This window comes from Mytilus edulis, chromosome 3 (assembly GCF_963676685.1).
Source record: "Mytilus edulis chromosome 3, xbMytEdul2.2, whole genome shotgun sequence".
Taxonomy (NCBI): Eukaryota; Metazoa; Mollusca; class Bivalvia; order Mytilida; family Mytilidae; genus Mytilus; species Mytilus edulis.
Window position 1 is genome coordinate 79,034,695 of NC_092346.1, and position 20,710 is coordinate 79,055,404.

At 32.0% G+C, this 20,710-nt stretch overlaps 1 protein-coding gene across 1 annotated transcript; it reads right to left on the reverse strand.

Moving 5' to 3' along the window:
• Nucleotides 1-4,432: 4,432 nt before the first annotated feature.
• LOC139517543 (mannose-6-phosphate isomerase-like) lies at nucleotides 4,433-18,577 on the reverse strand. The gene is made up of 8 exons (XM_071308738.1): nucleotides 18,495-18,577; nucleotides 16,560-16,687; nucleotides 13,523-13,723; nucleotides 12,825-12,966; nucleotides 11,719-11,904; nucleotides 10,401-10,574; nucleotides 9,905-10,122; nucleotides 4,433-9,087 (listed from the first exon to the last, which is right to left on the reverse strand). The coding sequence occupies exons 1-8, from the start codon at nucleotides 18,511-18,513 to the stop codon at nucleotides 8,872-8,874; spliced, it is 1,284 nt and encodes a 427-aa protein (XP_071164839.1). The 5' UTR covers nucleotides 18,514-18,577; the 3' UTR covers nucleotides 4,433-8,871.
• Nucleotides 18,578-20,710: the final 2,133 nt, after the last annotated feature.

Sequence of the window (20,710 nt, forward strand, 5' to 3'; positions counted from 1 at the left end):
CATACTTCAAGTAACTTTAAAGAGAGGTCGGTCAGTTAAAGACGTATCAACCGTATCGTTTACGTTGACGTATCCGCATCTGCAGATTTATCAAAAAACAGTATGTGATCTCAAGCTTTAATTTTATGTACTTTCAATGATGCAAATGAGAAACTGATTAATTTTTAATGCAAAAATTAACAAAACAATTAGGAAATATCGAGTTTTTGTGGAACATGTAATTCGACTTTTAAAGATACTCCGGATAGTTGGAACAGTTTACAGGTATGATAGGAATGAATACGGTAAAATCTTTTATTTTGTTCTCACTTGTGCTAACGTAGAACCAAATTGTTATTTGAGTTATACTCAGTACTGTTTTATTAAATGTACATGTATGTATGTATATGACATCTGAAAAAAAAACTCGTGTTTCTATTACCTCTTATGATAAGATCGCAAATGAACAATATTTAAAGTTCCTTACATGTACATGTATATAAGTAGTACATTTGATTTTTTGTGTGTGTTTATTCATGTAAGATCTTGAAATATTTTTTAACTAGATTATTAAAGGATTGTGTACGATATTCATGTACCTACCCTACATTGGCTCCTTTTTAAGGGCATGTAAAAATAGTTGATAGACCCCCTTATTAACATTTTTACAATTCACTACTATTGCAAATTTTGAAAATGAATGTTTGATTGTTTCGAACGTAAAGTGTTCGTAAGCTCGGGATCACATAATTTTTTTTGGGATAAATCTGCAGATGCGGATACGTCAACGTATATACGATACGATTGATACATTTTTAAATGACAGACCTCTAAGACAAGCTGTTCCAATCATCACTTATACATATTGCGACTTAAGTTTGAACTTCAAATATTTAATGCGTAATCTTCATATCTCCGACTCAACCTTCTCTCCGTGAAGGTATAATCAGGTTGGCCAATTAATTACAGATGACCTTTGCATTTTCAACAAAATTTTCTGATAAATAAGCTAGCAAAAAATTGCGAACATCATGAGTCTAAGTCATAAATTTGAAACACAACTTTTAATGACTAATGGATTATTCTAGGTAAATAAGACGAAAATACTCTGATCGAATGGGTTAGGTTGTGTGGTCGTTGATACAACTCAGAATTTATAAATAAAAAGCATGTCTAACAGAGTAGTCAGCACATCGGTGTTGACATGAATATCAATTATATGGTCATATTTAAAAACTTCCTGTTATAACACTTTGAAGATTTCGAAAAACTATGGATTTTCCTATCCCAGGAATAGATTACCATAGCCATATTTGGCACAACTTTTTGGAATTGTGGGTCCTCAATGCTCTTCAACTATGTACTTGTTTGGCTTTATAGCTATTTGGATCTGAGCGTCACTGATGAGTCTTATATAGACGAAACGCGCGTCTTGCGTATAAAATTATAATCCTGGTACCTTTGATAACTAATAACTAAACACAAATGTTTAATCACTAAGATAGTTATGTTGTTGTCAAGCAAACACATTTCATGTATTATGTGTACAAAAAGCATCATACAAACTACTTGATTTTAACAGTTTAATCGGAAACCTAGGATATAATCCAATGACATACTGAAGAGTAAATACTGAATATGTAATAGAATAGAAAAAAAAACCTATAAGATACTGGGTATCCAACAATGACACAAAATCCGTACATTAACAACAAAACCCAAACGATAAACCAAATAACAATAATAAAAGTCACAGTGAGACCTATTTGTATGTCCAATTTCAACTGAATGACTATGTATATAACTGCGCTTAGAAATAAACTTTAAAATAAAATTGAGAATGGAAATGGGGAATGTGCCAAAGAGACAACAACCCGACCATAGAAAAAAACAACAGCAGAAGGTCACCAACAGGTCTTCAATGTAGCGAGAAATTCCCGCACCCGGAGGCGTCCTTCAACTGGCCCCTAAACAAATATATACTAGTTCAGTGATAATGAACGCCATACTAATTTCCAAATTGTACACAAAAAACTAAGATTAAAATAATACAAGACTAACAAAGGCCAGAGGCTCCTGACTTGGGACAGGCGCAAAAATGCGGCGGGGTTAAACATGTTTGTGAGATCTCAACCCTCCCCCTATACATCTAGCCAATGTAGAAAAGTAACCGCATAACAATACGCACATTAAAATTCAGTTCCAAGAGAAGTCCGAGTCTGATGTCAGAAGATGTAACCAAAGAAAATAAACAAAATGACAATAATACATAAATAACAACAGACTACTAGCAGTTAACTGACATGCCAGCTCCAGACTTCAATTAAACTGACTGAAAGATTATGATTTCATCATATGAACATCAGGCACAATCCTTCCCGTTAGGGGTTTAGTATCATACCATCATAACATATATGAGAAAAACATAACCCGTGTCATGCCAACAACTGGTTTTTGAATAAATGTGTTTAGTTCCGATGCAAAGACCCTATAAGTGAATCAATATAAACGCCAAAATATGCAATCTTTAATGAAGCTTCACTGAACCTCTTTTCAAATTTTTATCTTGTCTGATCAACAAAACAAAAAAAGTAACTGTAAATCTATCTTGAATAAACAGATAAAATTAAGCTTGCTTAAAGCCTTGTAGACTTTAAATAATGATTGCTGTCCGGTTGTTAGTGTCAACTTTTTAGGTTCTGGGTAAAATCTTTTGAGCCATTCACAGTATCCTTACCAAACTTTCAATGGAAAAGTCCCATGCATGAATTAAATGGCTTGCGATATCTCAGCATATAAGTCCAACTAATACCACCCTTAGTTTGGAAATAAGTAAAATCACAAAAATACTGAACTCCGAGGAAAATTGAAAAAGGAAAGTCCCTTATCAAATGGCAAAATCAAATGCTCAAACACATAAAACGAATGAATAACAACTGTCATATTCCTGATTTGGTACAGGCATTTCCCTATGAATGGTCAAACTTCGATAACAGTAGACATACTGTGCTTACGTTTTTTTCAGACTTTATCTTTTTCAGTTATAAAGAAGATTTTTAACAATATTGGTAGAACTGGTCATCCTGAGCACCCGATCTCCTGGGTTTGTTTAGGTGTTCTTGTTCTAATTTTAATTTCTGTGTTGGTCTATTTGGAATATGGATTTTTTTCCTACTGTTGTCGGTCTTTCTATACATATTTGTGTTTATTGCCACCTTTATATACTCACTACCTCATGTCACAGGAAAAATGTCAACTTTTTATTGTCAAAGATCGTTTTTGGAAATCATAAACTTCTTTTAAACCTAGTAAGTGCAAATGTTAGGTTATATATCTGTAAGAGTTTTCAAGATTATACACAAGATATTGAAAATGGGTAAAAATCGTTATTAAAGAGCAACAACTCATATATTGAGTCAACTGACGATTTCGGCCATTTAACTTATTTGCAGTTTTGTCTTGCTGATTATTGTTGGTCCTTCTATTCTATCAACATAAGTATTGAGATGCAAGTCAAAATAGCAAAAAAAAAATGGAACAAAATCGTCATTATTGGACATTTTAAAATTTCAATGAGGTGTCGTTTAATGGTTTTGGCCATACTTACTTATTTTCAGATTGTGTCTTGCTTAATATCTTTGCTATAAAAGTGTCTTATATTATATTAATTCAGACAATAGAAGAAAACACAAAAATCACCATCAATGAGCAATAATGATACAGTTTCGGTCATCCTGACTTATTTGTAGATCTTGTCTTGCTTACTTTTTCTTATTTTAGTATCTATCTATCTTTTAATGTTTCAAGATATAAAGCAAAACTGAAAACAAATGGTAAAATTACACCATTGAAGGGTAACAACCCTTAAGAAGTTACCATACGTAATGCAAGTCCAGAGAGCTAATACAGATTTATATGTTTCATTTTGTAAATACAGCTTTTTCACAAACATGGCATCTTTTGTCAAGATATATAATATTCAAAGATATTTTCTGTTGTTTACGCACTGGTTCCCAGATATAATCTCCATGTTTCATCTCATAGAGACATTACTTGGAGGAATTTTACCAGTAAAGATACACATGGTAGCGGTGTAAATTGTTTTCTGAGGAATAAACACAGTGAAGGGAAAGGCAATACAGAACTTAAGAACTCGTTTTAACTCTTCAGGGCATATAAATGTTGAAAATATGCAGAACAGCACTATGTTTTGACTTTTGAATAAAACAGTAGTAAATATCAGCTTTTCATTTAAGGATATAATTTTTTACAAAACTTTATAATAAAAGTGTAACAGTTTAAGCAGTAATGAAATCAATAACTCTTCACTCTCAAGCTGCTAAATAATTATGAAGTAAAAGCTGAGAAGAGTGTGACAGACATTTGATTGGATAAGGTAAAAGTAATCTCTACTCTTACTCTGAGAGATGGATATAATAATAATAATAAGACAATATTTTAACATTTAATTGATACTGTTTTGCAAATCTAGATGTAAAATATTTCAAATCAAATAACAATCTGTTTACCAGTATTTTATCAATCTAACCTCGATCTGGAACTAATACAGATATATGTTGTGTTCAGAAAAAAAAATATACAAAGTTCGAGTAAATGCAATGCATGACTGTTTGAAGGTAAAAGAAACCAGGAGTTGCAGATAATGTCATGCAAAGAATACATCCACTTATTATCAAATATTGAAAGAAAATTCAATTCTATTCTTTAGTGGGTATAATTAATATTTAAAGAGTTCCTAGAAAATAAGGTACAAGGTACAAATCATGATTATAAAGTTAAAGATCAAATATCAAATCATTCCTTAACACAAAAGCTCAGGAATATGGTACAAAAACTTCCGTGTTCAATTGGTATCATTAAAATTCTAAATATTACGGTATCACAAAAAAAACATGTGCCCAGCAAATCTGAAATTCCTTTACACAGTAGAACATAACTTTATACAGACAAAAATTAACATTTTCATGGTTAAAACAATCAAAGTGATCGAAATCACTGGTACAAATATTTGAAGGTGTGTTTGCATAATTTCATTTATGTTTAGCCATTGTAAGGATGTTGACAACAGTTAAAGCACTACTATATATCCTTTGAAAGACAAAGTGTACTTAATCTACATCACTACGTTCTCATAAAAAAATTCTTTTTAATTGCAATTTTAATGTTTATCCATAGGTTTCTAGTACATTGCAATTTAATAGCTTGAGCAATAAATGTTTGGAAACAGAAGAAATTACAAAATAAAGTTTCCTTACAACAAAAATTTCTTTTATAAAAATCATTGAATTAATACCTTTTCCTATGTTTAAATATACAAATACTTGACACCTAAAAGAAATATAATGAGGAATAAACATAAATTTTAATGTAGCTTGCTCAGTTTGAAAGTTTCCTAAATACTGTTCTGAGCAATTCATCTATAAATGTGTAGGACTCGGAGGTGCGATGGGGACACTGAAGTGCGATGTTCACGCTGAAGTGTGATGGTCTATGCTGAAGTGTGATGGTCCTTTCGCTAAAGTGTGATGGTTTAGCATGACGTTTAGTTATTGTGACGTTTTCTAAACAACACGGATTCGCAAACAGGAGGATATTTTTTTAGATTAAGATTTATTGTGAACAAAGAAATAAAAAAAACAAAGAACGAACGATTCAAGTCCAGAACAGTTTTGAGCCTTAGAGGTAGAGGTTACAAAACTATTTATAACTAAGTCATGCAACTAATCATAGTGAACAAAGCGGCTTAAAGATGATCTTGGTCTGCAGATTAGCTATCTAGCGTGCGGTGGTATGCCGCAAACATTTTGTACAACCAATAATATGTCTGGGTCTTTTTTTCAAGTATTTTTCACTTAATTTGGTGTGAAAATTTTTAATTATAGAATAAAAATGATTAAAAGCAATCATATTTTTCCATATCAAGTCGAGCTTATTTTGCTTGATTCTTGAGATGAATTCTGCTTTGTAAGAAAACTCGCACTACAAGACTAATTTTATTGTTCTTACAGTATAAATATTCTGCAACAGGTTAGTCTGCTGAATAGCGTAAAATCAGCTAATTCTCAAGTTTTTCACAAAACTCGCATCACGTTTCGCTATAAGTCAAGCATGCATGTACTTCATGGCCTTTATTTGTTAAAAACTGTTATGTTATATAAATGGATGTATGAGTGTGTTGTGAGCAATTTCTTAGCTATGATATGACGAGAACAAGTTGTATTTGATAAAATGAGATGGACCCAACAAATTAACGTAACAATGTTACCATCGCAACTTCAGCGTGTTAATCAACGCACTTCAGCGTGACCATCGCAGTTTGGAGTACCATCACGGTTCCGAGTCCTACAAATGTAACATCAATAATACTGTAAATTCAGAAAATATTGCGAGCATTTGTTATTGAGATTTTGTCATTTTGGACTTAAATGTAATTTTAATTATAGAGAAAAATCCTGTTTAATTCATACAAAAAATTTCAAAATATGAGTTTAAATTATTGCGGCTATAACCATGTCACATTTTTTGTGATAACAAAAATCACACAAAAATGTATAAATTTACAGTAGATTAATAAAAATATGATTATGGCACTGATTGTATAAGTAAAACAAACTGCACTTACATTTTCTTTATATAGATTTTCATATTTTGTCTTAATCATTGAAAAAATATTGAAAAACCATCTTATTCCTTAATCATTCATCTTCAATGTATAATTTACAGATCAATTCATTAGGGTGTAAATCAAAAGTTATAGTTGAATCATTACATCTATAACAGCTATATATTATGCGTGGAGATGATTTAAATTGGGATTTACACAACTAAGTGCATACCGGTAGTATGAATAAAACTATTGATTAATTAACATACTGTTATCAAGTTCTAACATTCCATGAGTTGTTATCTTTCTTATATAAAAAGAAAAGTTTAGGATCACGAAACAGGAAAAATGTCAATTACCGGTACATTTTCAATAAAAAGTCTGTCCAAAAGTACTGAGCCTTACAAAAGGTTTATACCTGATTTACTGATAATGTTTCTTATCAATTTGAAAAAATTCAGACTTTATTTTACTAAGAAGTGACAGACTTTGAAACAACTTATTATACAACTATAAACCAAATATCAGCTCACTGACCGTAGGAAAGGCTTACATATGAGTACAAAACTTATTTCACATGAAATTTTGGTAATCCCTTTGTTGTAAGAAGAAGATAATATGTAAACCATAACAAAGATCAACCCTGAAAATTTTTCAAAGATGGAGCTTATAAAATGAATATTTTAACAGTTTAAAAATATCTTTAAATTTTATAGCTTTTGCAATACTTTCATTATATATATATATATATATATATATATATATATATATATGTACAAAAATCAATATATTTTAATTTTATGACAAAAATAATAAAACCTAATCAATGCAGTCCTTCAATTAATTATGCTGACAAAGAAAAATTATTGTTTTCCAAACATATCTCATATAAACTCAAAATTCAAGATTCAATCTGAGAAAATCAAACATCATATGTTTTACACATAGGTTTAAAAAAATTATAACATGCACCATAGCTGCCAATATTACTTAGTTACATGGATGTGGCAATCTTTAATATAAACAAAGTTCAAATGACAAGATATTGAACGAATGAAAAATGGACAACCTGACAAAAAAGGCAAATAAAACAGGAAAATACATTATACAATCCTTTAAATGTCCAAACAATTCATACAAACATTTTAAATTGTTGTTAATAGGACATATATTTATACATATGGCAGGGTTCTGCCCAGGAAAAATTTGCATTTTTTACACATTGTTTTCAATATTAATCATAAAAATGTTCATTTTGTGTTAAAATTACCTAAATGTGTGTAGACCATGGAGCAACAGGCTAGATATAGGAAGATGTGGTGTGAGTGCCAATGAGACATATGTTTTTGAATTGATTGTCTGTCTATACAAATCCAGGAAGCTTCTGAGGTGCAAAACATGATCAAGTTAAACTTTAAACAAAAAATTGTAATTATTTGTCAAAGTGACAGTCACTGACCGTATATCACATTGTTTATGACGTTGACAATGTGTTTCGGTAGAGTTTTATTTATGACGTCAATAAAACATACAGGTTAGCGGAAATTTTACGTCTTCCGCTCAAAATTAAGAAATGATGGTTTTACCCTAAATACTTCAATTAGAACAGTTATAAGAGTTGCAGTATATAAAGAATAACCATACATTGTCTCGAAATATCAATGTTATTTGTACTCGGCTCGAAACAGGTAGAAATGCTCGGCACAGCCTCGCTTTCTACCTATTTCTAAGCCTTGTACATATAACATTGATATTTCGAGACAATGTATGGTTATTCTATATATATAAGACTGAGGTACAGTTTGTAACTAAACACAATGGCAACAAATCAAGTGTCAACTTTCCATATTTTAAAATGGGGAACAGGGTGAGATTTTTAATAGAATCTTTGTCACATTGTTTTCCATATCTGATCAAATCTTTTGAAGTTTAATAATCAATGTGTTTTATCTGAATTTCTCAAGGAACATGATTTAAGTCACTAACACCTAGGCTACATGTAAAACAACATGTCTGGTAGCTTGGGCGCTGTAAATCATATAGTCTACAATTATTAATAAACAATTTGTCATTTTACAAGACAAATTTTAAGAGAGATTAGACTTTCACCTCAAGAGATTATACTTCTAAGAAATATTTTTTTTAAATTCTTAAAAAAGCCACTGAATCTGGAAAACTGACACCTATGCATTTATCAAAACTAACAAAAAATAAGCCCAAAATAATCATATAAAGCCCTCTATTGTTAAAAATCCCTGAGCTATTGGCTAAAGACCAGCTAATGCTCTGAATATCAACATTCCTTGTGAGTGTATATCTAGATTTACTGTCTCATTAGCAGATATAAACAGGGTAGATCCTGCCCGGACACCAAGAGGTGAGCTTAATGTAGAATTAGTGGCAATGCCTTCACCACTCTGTACTATTACAATACTAGCACTGTCTAAAGGTCGCAGGGTTGCTTTAGTACATCCACTTGATACCTGCAATAACAAAATGTTGTAAAATTAGAACAATAAAGACTGAAGAAGAGCAAAGCTCCCAAATGATACCGCCTGTACTCATATTTATATACAGTTTACTGACATTCTAAAAAAAGACTAGACATTTCAACCTAATTTTCAACAAACTTCTGGTGGTGGTCAACAATAATATCAAGCATTGTTAATATATACCTCAAGGCATTCAAAAGTTCTCAGTTGGACCACCATCATAGTTGAATATAGTAATAAGTGATGATTATAATTTGGAATAATTGACCATGCATCAAATAAATCTTTTTTCAATATGGAAACTATTGTTCCCTGTAAAAGAAATGACTTTGAAAACAACATTTGTTCATTTTGTATATATATTAAGATAAGGAGATGAAGTATGATTGCTAATGAAATAACTATCCAACTAGTCAAAATGACATGGATATAAGCAATAATAGTGCTTCAACAATGGACAACACCTACAGTTCAAATCAGAAAACCAATGGCACATCTTATATCAATACAACTTACCAAAAAAATACAACAGACAGGAACAATGATTGAATCAAAGAATCCCAACCAAGGACATTTTTTCCTTCAGTCTGTTAATACCTTTGTGATGGACAACATCAATCATTTGTCTTGACCATAACTAGCCATGTGATCATTTAAAAAAGAAATAATGTTCTATGAAAGGTTATCAAAAGGACTAACGAAAAAAAACTTTGTTAAGTAGAATTTAAACTGGTATGATTCTTATTTTCTTTGATACAAATTTAAATCCATTTAAATATACTTCCAGATAACAGGAATTTATATTTACCTCTATAACATTGACTGCAAAATCATATATAGGTGGTGTAAAGTGGATTTCCTCTATTCCTGATTGGGAATTATCTACTTTAGATGGTTTTAGTTTTGTTCTAGATATTTGACGGCCAGTATAATCTAACATTTCACACAGTGTATGAACATCTCTAAACTTTGGTGTAAGTCCTGCTCTAACTACATTATCAGAACATGCCATACATTCCATACAATCTGAAAATAAAATAAAATAATTCTTAAAAGAAGTACCTTTAGTTAGCAAGCTTAAAATAATCACCAAACATCACCAATGTAATAGGGAAAGCTTAGATTGACAGGTTGATTTTGTATGTAAAAATAGATTTTACCACTGTGTAGTGTGTGGTACAATGTTTCTACATTCATGACAGAATGTAAGGTGTGCTGATTGACTTTGTACATGTACCACTTATGACTAATTTAAATTAAAAGTTAAAAACAATCAGTAAATGTTATACACAGTCTTTCCTTACCTCCTGATAAATAAGCATGAGGATAGTCAGCCTCAAGAAAGATGGCTTCTCCTGGCTTCAGAGTTATAATGTTGAGGAAGTAAATAGCAAAAATACCAACATCTCCAGGAAATTCTGTATTCAGTTTCTGTAACATATCTGGTATCAAAATGCTGGCATCCTTACCTTCTGTGTCTACAAAAGAATCAATTGAATTTCTCACTCATATTTCTCAAAAAAATTGAAAAGAGAAGGACAATTTCCTTTCCTTCAAAAGAAGGAGGGTTGAAATCTAAAATTCAAAGTGCTTGTGAGAACTGAAGGGTATATATTTCATTCATTTTGTAAAGGAAACTAAAAATTAAACATTGCATTATATTAGGCATTGGAAGGCAATATAATGAATTGGAAATGTAATACTAGTATATTCAACTACAATTATACATAAAGGAAGATAACTCTCCTTTTAAATATTACTTTTACTACCGTAAGACATTGATGATTTTAGAACAAATTCATGGGACATGCATAATTTATGTAATTTCCTAGACTAGTAAGGTTATTCAAATAATTTTATTTTTTGAATATTTGAGCATATATTTGATTGTTAAATTTCTTGAATGTATAGAATGCTATACTAAATGCACTATGTTTTGTGTACATCAAAAAGATAAAATCTTGGAATTGATCATTACTAAACAAACCACATTAGGTTTCTGGTTGTATGAACACAATCTTTTAACCCCAAAACAGTGCAACCCTGCTTCAAATGCATGTGCTTGTCCCAAGTAAAGAACAGTAATAGTGTTTGTCTTCATTATATCTCAAAGGTCCCCATATATGCCTCAACTGCAGGACATGAAAGACATATTTAGGTTCAGTCAGACAAGTATTGCCATTCTATGTGATATACATATCTGCCAGGTAAATTCTATTTTGGACAGGCACAATTCATATTGCCTGACTAGATGTCAGTCATTCAAACTTACAAGAAAACTGGTATCTTATTTGTTTTTTTAAGTTTTGAGGACTTATGTCCTGATGGAAGATCTTTGATAGTCTAAGTTACATTTATTCATACTTTATTTGAAAAAAATAGGCATCCTTTTATACAAATTGGCACACAGACCACATCTTCTTACATCTATGTGTTCATTGTTGAATACTATGTTGCCATAGACAATTGTTGTATCATAAAAACGACGGCCCCATATTAGATGCCAGTATCAAACAAATTTTATCTCTTTCAAGTCTATGCAGTTAGAAAAGATCACACATCCTCTTGGTAATCTTAACTAAAGTATGTTTTTAATCAATAACATGCTAAAGAAGATCTTACTGAATTGTTCAACAAGCATAAATAACTTCTTTAATTCCCTCTTTACAATATCTGTTTCTTGTTGCATCAGTCCTGTAAAGCAGTATTTCATAGCTTCTCTGTGTAATGGCATGTCATTGGTTTTACTTGCTGTTATTAACTTAATGGCATTCTTACTACCAACTGCTGTTCTAAATGGTTCTATTTCTACAAATATATGTTACTGTTATTATAGTCATGACTGTAAAGCACAGTTCAATAAATACAACTTCAGGAATACTGTACTGTCTCAATACTTACTTACACCAAGCTTTTACTATATTAAATTACCCAATTGCAAAATTTTAGTATGATGTTAGTGTGTTGGCCAGAACTCTCCTATGTTTGTGTGTATTGGCCAGAACTCTCCTATGTTTGTGTGTTGGCCAGAACTCTCCTATGTTTGTGTGTTGGCCAGAACTCTCCTATGTTTGTGTGTATTGGCCAGAACTCTCCTATGTTTGTGTGTTGGCCAGAACTCTCCTATGTTTGTGTGTATTGGCCAGAACTCTCCTATGTTTGTGTGTATTGGCCAGCACTCTCCTATGTTTGTGTGTTGGCCAGAACTCTCCTATGTTTGTGTGTTGGCCAGAACTTTCCTATGTTTGTGTGTTGGCCAGAACTCTCCTATGTTAGTGTGTTGGCCAGAACTCTCCTATGTTTGTGCAGCACTTTCAAAAGGTTAACTTTGGGTTTTCACGTCTTATTTTAATGCTTTTTTTCTATAGACATGATAGATATGGACACACATAGATATACAATATTTAGATAGTTAACTAGAAATTGAAAGTCATATCCAGATAACCATTATTGAAAGCATAATATTTCTGTACCACCTTATGTTAAAGAGATATCAGTAATAATCTATCTTGATCTGAAAACTGCAATTGTAAAGTAATGCAACGCTGAAAATCAGACTTAACCAATATCTTGAAGTCAATAACATTCCATTTGAATTTCAAAAATTTTAGTTCAACATTTAACATTTGTTAATCTGATGCACTGTTATTTATCAAAGATGTCTAACTGAAAGCATAAAAATATTTCCTCTGAAGGACATGACCCTAAAATCTTCAATTGATTCTCACTTGTTAAAAAGTCTGCCACTTCTTGAATTGGTCTGAATCCACACATTGCTTTAAATGGGGTCAAAGCAATGGCCATTTCTGGTTTATGATTAGGATCTTTGTAGATGTCTGGTCTCTCTTTGTGTAGCTTTTCAGAATGAACCTGTGTGGATTAACAAAAATTATTATACAAGATAACTTTTCGGAATGCACCAGTGTGGATTAACAAAAATTATTGTAAAAGATATCTTTTCGGAATGAACCTGTATGAATTAACAAAATTATTGTTCAAACTGTTCTAAATGAACCCAAATTGATTAACTAAATCATTATAAGAGATAACTCTTCTGCTTGAACCTGTGTGGATTAACAACATCAATCAAACAAAATAAAAATACAGAATGAACTTGTATATATTAACAATATTATAAAACCAGATAAGTTTTCTGAATGAACCAATTTGGACCACTATGCTGCAGAAAGAGTGATACAGAAGAATGGATATACACACACATACATCTTTTTTTACATTTTTTGTTTACTGAAACCTTTAAATTGTTCAATTTTTCAATAAATAAATACATAACCTAATGAATTACAGAATTTGCAGAAGTGTCATTGACTTAAAGTGCTTTTATTTTGTTGTCATAAAAATAATAAGAGGCTGTAGGATAATTTTATAAAATTAGTATTTATCATTAAAATAAAGGTCAGCTTACCTTATTTGGATGGGCCTGTATCGACAAGGAGTTATTGACAGACAACACCTTGAATAAGAATGGAAGGCGGCCATTAAAATACTCTCTGACCTGTGAACCCAAACAATCTACATTCTGTTTTATCCAATCTTTTAACTTTCCTTTACACTGACCATCTTTGTATATCTCTGAAGGTCCATTAGAATGGGTTCCCATCCATAACTGTCAAGAATTAAGTTATTGCATTTTATTAACAATATAATATGTTAAGCAAAATTATAACAAACCCCCATGACTAAGACAAAATTTACTTTCTACACAAGAAAATGAAAAAGATATATGTTTTAAATATCTTTATTTATCAAGTGTTTATCATGTCATGCATGTGGCTTAGCTGTACCACGCACAAAGTTTTTATAATTCATGGGCATGTATTTACAGTCTTTAAATCTTGAGTGTGTGTTGTTTTTCTTTCTAACTTTCTTTCTTTTTTTTTTTTGATTTATTAAATGAGGCAATGGAACTTGTTTGTTTATTTGTTTGATTTTCTAAATGAGGCAGTGGAATTTGTTTGGCGACACACAAGCCCAAAGTTCTTTAAGAATGAAAAATTCAGACATGGATTTTTTATCATGATTGATTGTCGATTCTAGTGATAAAGGAGTAGGTTCAGTAAGACCCCTTTTTGACCCCAAAATATAACAGTTTTACTTAATTGAAATAATGTAAACTTTTAGTTATTTATTGGATAGTAGAATACTTCTGTGACATACATATTGGCTGTTTTTGATGATACACTGCATATGTATCAGGTACTAGCATCATTAGGTCATGTTAAATTAATGAAATCTTCATAATTTTAGCATTTGAGTTAATCTTTAGACGTTTTTTGTCTTAAATGAATGTGGCCGCATTCGTGTTCATTCTTAATATTTAAATGTAAGTTGTATTTGATGGCAATACATAACATATATATAAAGGTTGAGGATGAACACATATGCAGCCACTTTCATTTTTGACAAAAAAACACCTGAAAAGTGATATATTAATATGGCATATTTGATAGATTTATAATATTTAAGCTTGAATATGAGCGTCTTTAATGACAAAATCCGTTCAAATCTTTCACATAAATTAATTGAATCTACTTAAGTAGACACTTAATTGTTTAAAAAGTGTTCAAAATCTTTCATCAGCTGAAGCTGAAATTTGGGGCCAAAAACGGCCCTTACCCGACCTACTCCTTTTGCAATTTAGCCTTATTATTCAGGACAAGAACAAATTAGTTATAAATCTATAGACAGTAACTGCATTAAATCAGTACATCTGAATTCAACTATGTTGGTTAAAAAAAAAATATTTTCAGGGTTTTAAAATTAAGACAGTTCCTGATCAAACAAAAATAACTGACAGAATCATGTTCTCCTCTAAACACGTTTGTACAGATTGAGTGATCAGTTTTGTCTGTCATGTCTTGTTACTTTATAAGTTTAGAGGTATTGCCAAGATGCATGGATAGATAATAACTGGATGAACTATGAACTCTGACTCATAAACATTAGGGAATACATGTATGTCAGTTTCACCATTTTAACCTCTTATTTGAATTATTTTTTAATTACTAAGTAAACTTTGTCCATTACTATTAAAACAAGAGTGCACACGCTGAAATGTCTCGCCTTCTATACTAATCATTGATATTATGTTGATAGTCCTAAGTAAAAAGCTAAGCTTTATAACAACTGTACCATCAACTAAACATTAACCAAGATAACTAAACAAAGACCAATGAACTTTGAAAATTGAACCTTGAAAATGAAGTCAAGGTCAGATGAACCATGCCAGGCAGACATGTACAGCTAACAATGCTTCTATACAACATATATATTTGACCTATTACTTATAGTTTAAGAAAAATAGACCAAAACACAAAAACTTAACACTGTGCAATGAACCGTGAAAATGAGGTCACGGTCAAATAAAACCTGCGCGACTGACATAAAGATCATAAAATATTTCCATACACCAAATATAGTTGACCTATGGCATATAGTATTAGATAAAAAGACCAAAACTCAAAAACTTAACTTTGACCACTGAACCATAAAAATGAGGTCAAGGTCACATGACATCTGCCCCGCTAAACATGTACACCTTACAATCATTCCATACAACAAATATAGTAGACCTATTGCATATAGTATGAAAACAACAGACCAAAACACAAAAATTTAACTATAACCACTGAACCATGAAAATGGGGTCAAGGTCAGATGACACCTGCCAGTTGGACATGTACACCTTACAGTCCTTCCATACACCGAATATACTAGCCCTATTGCTTATAGTATCTGAGATATGGACTTGACCACCAAAACTTAACCTTGTTCACTGATCCATGAAATGAGGTCAAGGTCAAGTGAAAACTGTCTGACAGACATGAGGACCTTGCAAGGTACGCACATATCAAATATAGTTATCCTATTACTTATAATAAGAGAGAATTCAACATTACAAAAAATTTGAACTTTTTTTTCAAGTGGTCACTGAACCATGAAAATGAGGTCAAGGACATTGAACATGTGACTGACGGAAACTTCGTAACATGAGGCATCTATATACAAAGTATGAAGCATCCAGGTCTTCCACCTTCTAAAATATAAAGCTTTTAAGAAGTTAGCTAACGCCGCCGCCGTAGCCGCCGCTGGATCACTATCCCTATGTCGAGCTTTCTGCAACAAAAGTTGCAGGCTCGACAATAAAATTCTGGAGATATTGGGTTCTAAATTTATAATTTTTATGCAACATAGTTTGACTACTACTCTTAATCATTATGACTATATGTAAAGGGCAGATTAGTCCAATTTTTGAAACCATCTTCATTCTATTTTGGAATACATGTTGTACATTGCATCAATGGAAGTTACATACTGAGAAGTATGAATGGACAGAGGAACAAAAGAATAATCCAGTAAAATACAGCATCCCACCCACTCAATAAGTGCTGGTACAAATGTATAATAACTACATGTGTATGTCAATAAACTATATAGTTTACCTCAGCATATGGTTTATTTTCATCTATTTTCAAATTTTTATCAGCTGATGCAGCAAGTTGTGCTACAGCACTTGAAGATCCATGTTTTCCCCATGCATAATTCTGTACAGAACATCTTATTTCAAAAACTGGAAAAAAAGTTCAATACATGTATATTAATACATTTATAAAGTTATATTACAGGAATAAAGCATTCCAAGTTGTAAATATGAACATGATGAACAAGACATTCAAACTACCAAATAAAATGTATACTGCAAATCGTTTATTTCTATGGGTACCAGTCTTCGTGGATTAAGAAAAACTTGCAATTTCATGGATATTTGATTTCGTGGTTTTGCCAAGGTCTGCGTACCAGCCAAAAAATAATTTGTATTCATTGAACATTATAATTTCCTGTTTGCCTATACCCAACAATGCCAAAGAAATCCAAGAAAATTGGTATCCCACAAATAATCCACATAATACATAAAAGTCACAAACCCTTATCTCAGATTTATTTTACATTTATGTCCTATATAGCTTTTTCATGTTTATATCAACAGGTTGGGAACAACTCCCCAAATGAGGGATATCCCTTTAAGGAGGGACTGTCCCTCAGACAAGGGGCTTTTATACTGTGGTAGAAAAAAAAAGAAAAACTAAGCCTTTTTAACTTAAAAAAGGGAAAATTCATTATATTTGGAACATTTTTTTCTGAAAGAAGGGTTCTCTTATTTTCAATAATAAAGATGTTCATGATGGACTAGTCCGAGATTACTCTGACGTCCAACGGCTCTTTTGCCAGACAAGCTGGGGCCGTGGGACGTCAGAGCTCGTCCCATATCAAAAAGTGGATATTTGCCCACCCAAAATAGATGCGCTGCTTCGTCGCTTCTGGTGCTGATTGACGGCCTTGGAATTATATAAATCGGGTATCAATCTGTTCATTTTTCATTTATCTCTTCATTTATGTAAGTTTCACCTACCTAAACATCGATCTCCTATAAAGGAGGTGAAAAAATATTAATATTTGCATATTTTGAGTCTCGAGACCAAGAACTCTCTCGTAACTTGACGTCCATTTGAAAGTGAAAGTCAAAATGCTGAAATCGATGAGTCACTGTGAAAACTGTCTAATTATGAGAAAACAAAGGTTGGCAGGTAGGTGAAACTTACATAAATGAAGAGATAAATGAAAAATGAACAGATTGATGCCCGATTTATATAATTCCAAAGCCGTCAATCGGCACCAGAAGCGACGAAGCAGCGCATCTATTTTGGGTGGGCAAATATCCACTTTTTGATATGGGACGAGCTCTGACGTCCCACGGCCCCAGCTTGTCTGGCAAAACAGCCGTTGGACGTCAGAGTAATCTCGGACTAATGATGGACATGTTTTGTCAATATAATACCAGATAGACATATTGTTGATGCCTTATGTGTTCAAGAACATGAAGAGGATTAAGTAAGTAAGACATATTGTTCTGTGGGGAAAGTTTCTGCAAATAATATTATAGATATGTGCCCTTTTGTACTTAAAAGTTGTTTTTATTGTTTTATTTTATTATCACTTGTAATTTATCCCTCATTATGGCTCATAGAACGTCATTACTTCGAGTGGTTATCCCTCATTTGAGGTGTTGTTCCCAACCTGATCAAGGTGTATACAATTGTACATGTAGTTAAAAAAAAAGAGTAGTATCTCTGGCTTTTTTTAAGCACAACTAGTATATAAACACAAATATTTGCCCTTCATGATGTATACACGGACACGGATTTTAAGTGATTTCCGTATTCGATCAGAGTTTTATATAAAAATTGGAAAATCCTGTTCTTGTTGTGTCCTTGATCTTCAAAATCGACGATTTCGTAGTCGTATCGACTCAATCGTCTCATAGAATCGAATAGATTCGAAATATAACCAAACATTTGCAGAAATAAGTTTATAAATACCCCTTTCAGTGTCTCCCATCGTGTCTGAGCTATGAAACCTCCGAAGAGAAAATTACACTATTCGGATGCTATTTGACTTTATCATAGCTCTGTGTTTATACATACTTCTTGATATTTTCCCGCGAATTTATCACAGTTTTATATTTCCATAAAACAGCGATAGCTATAAGTATTTTTATTGTTGTTTGTAAGAAATATATAATATAGACTTGAGTACATAGATACTTAGGGACAGGACATTTTTCTTGCCCTCCCCCTTTTTTCCGGCCCGAAATCCTTTTTTTATTTTTTTGAACTGATTAATTTCAACAGAGACATATTATATGTCTCTGATTTCAATTATTTTCGCTTTTAACTTTTTTCTATATATAATTTATGAGACAGTGACTGTTGTGGATAGTAAACTTAGAATTGATAGTTAATACAATACAATATACAATACAATATTTTTTATTTTCCAAATTAAAGGGCCCATTAAGAGCATAACATTAATTACAACATGACATAAACATTACAGAGTGATTAAAGAAACATAAAATAATAATTGAAATTCAAATGCATGAAGAAAGGATCAGTGTTCAAGGGGAGATAATTTTGATATATTTTAGAGTATCTAGTTAATAGCAAATACAAGTTATTTCTAGTCGATATGTTTAAATATGTCCAACCAACGATTTCAATTTGTATAGTATACAAATCCTTGGTTCAACAGAGACATATAGATGTCTCTGGTTTATATGTCTCTGGTTCAAATATTATGATATGATATCTGAAATAGTTGACTTTAGATCACTTTAGTGTTTCGACGGACTACCAATGATGAACCACATACCGTGGCATGATTGGTGTTATAAAGTTTTTGACATCATCAATTTTGCTTACTTCTAACCAAACAGCAAATGATAACCGGCATCTCATGCAGTTGCCCAACATACCGCCATCTGCGAAAACACAGCTTTTAAGCACTTCTTCCTCTTTAAACATTGTATGTGGTCAATACAAGATTGAAGGAACAAAATTCTTAAGAATGTGGAAATATTCAGGTTAAAAAAATGTATGCGAGCATCATGATATTGGGGAGAAACTTTTACCTTTCAATGTAAAATGTAACTGCCAGAATGAAATAAGCGTCTTTCGACTTTTCTTATTGTTTGATTTGTTATTCATTATAAACATTGATGAATGGTGTAGTGAAAAGACGTTTTATCTATATAATGTCAACAATAAACAAATAATTTAAATAGACAAAAATAAATTAGAAACAAAATTAATGAAAATTAGAATTGCAAAGAATTCACTTACTAGTCTATAAATTAGAAAACTTTTCTTCTTGACTGCAGAAACTGCATTGTTCATTGTTTAAATGCATATATTCATCGAAAATGAATAATTTTGTCAAAAAAAACCAATTAAGTAGCAATGATTCTATAGTTACAACTAGACTTTCTGAATAGCTTGAATAACTTGCTTTCTTTATTCACATGGGGCTGACTTCAAACAAGAGCTCCTTAGGACGAATGAAAAGAAGCGACCAATATTTGTAAAATTCACTTTCCGCAATATAGATGATGCCCACTCACTGAATAATGCAATGTTTGTGACTATGTTGAACGCATTTATCCCGTGTAATTGGAAAAAAAGACACAACAGATGGAGTTAAGTTTACCACATATCTTGACTTACATCTAGAAATTGACGATGAGGGTCGGTTGAGAACAAATTTTCGACAAAAAAGATGGTTTTAGCTTCACAATTATGCACTTTCATTTCTATGCAGCAACATTCCAGAAGCGCCTGCATATGGAGTATTTAGTCTTAGATGCATGATTTTTTTTATTAGTTGTTAGTGGCTTTGAACTAGCTGTCAGTAACTGCGAATACTATCAGAGCTGTACTTAGTGTCTTTTTGTTGTTGGGATATACAAGTACCCGGCCACGTCCACTCTGTGTAGTACCGGTATTTCTGTTTGTATCCATCTGATGAGTTAAGCCTTTTTCAACTGATTTTTATAGTTCGTTCTTATGTTGTACTGTTACACCACTGTCCCAAGTTAGGGGGAGGGTTGGGATCCCCCTAACATGTTTAACCCGCCACATTCTGTATGTATGTGCCTGTCCCTAGTCAGGAGCCTGTAGTTCAGTGGTTGTCGTTTGTTGATGTGTTACATATTTGTTTTTCGTTCATTTTTTAAACATAAATTAGGCCGCTAGTTTTC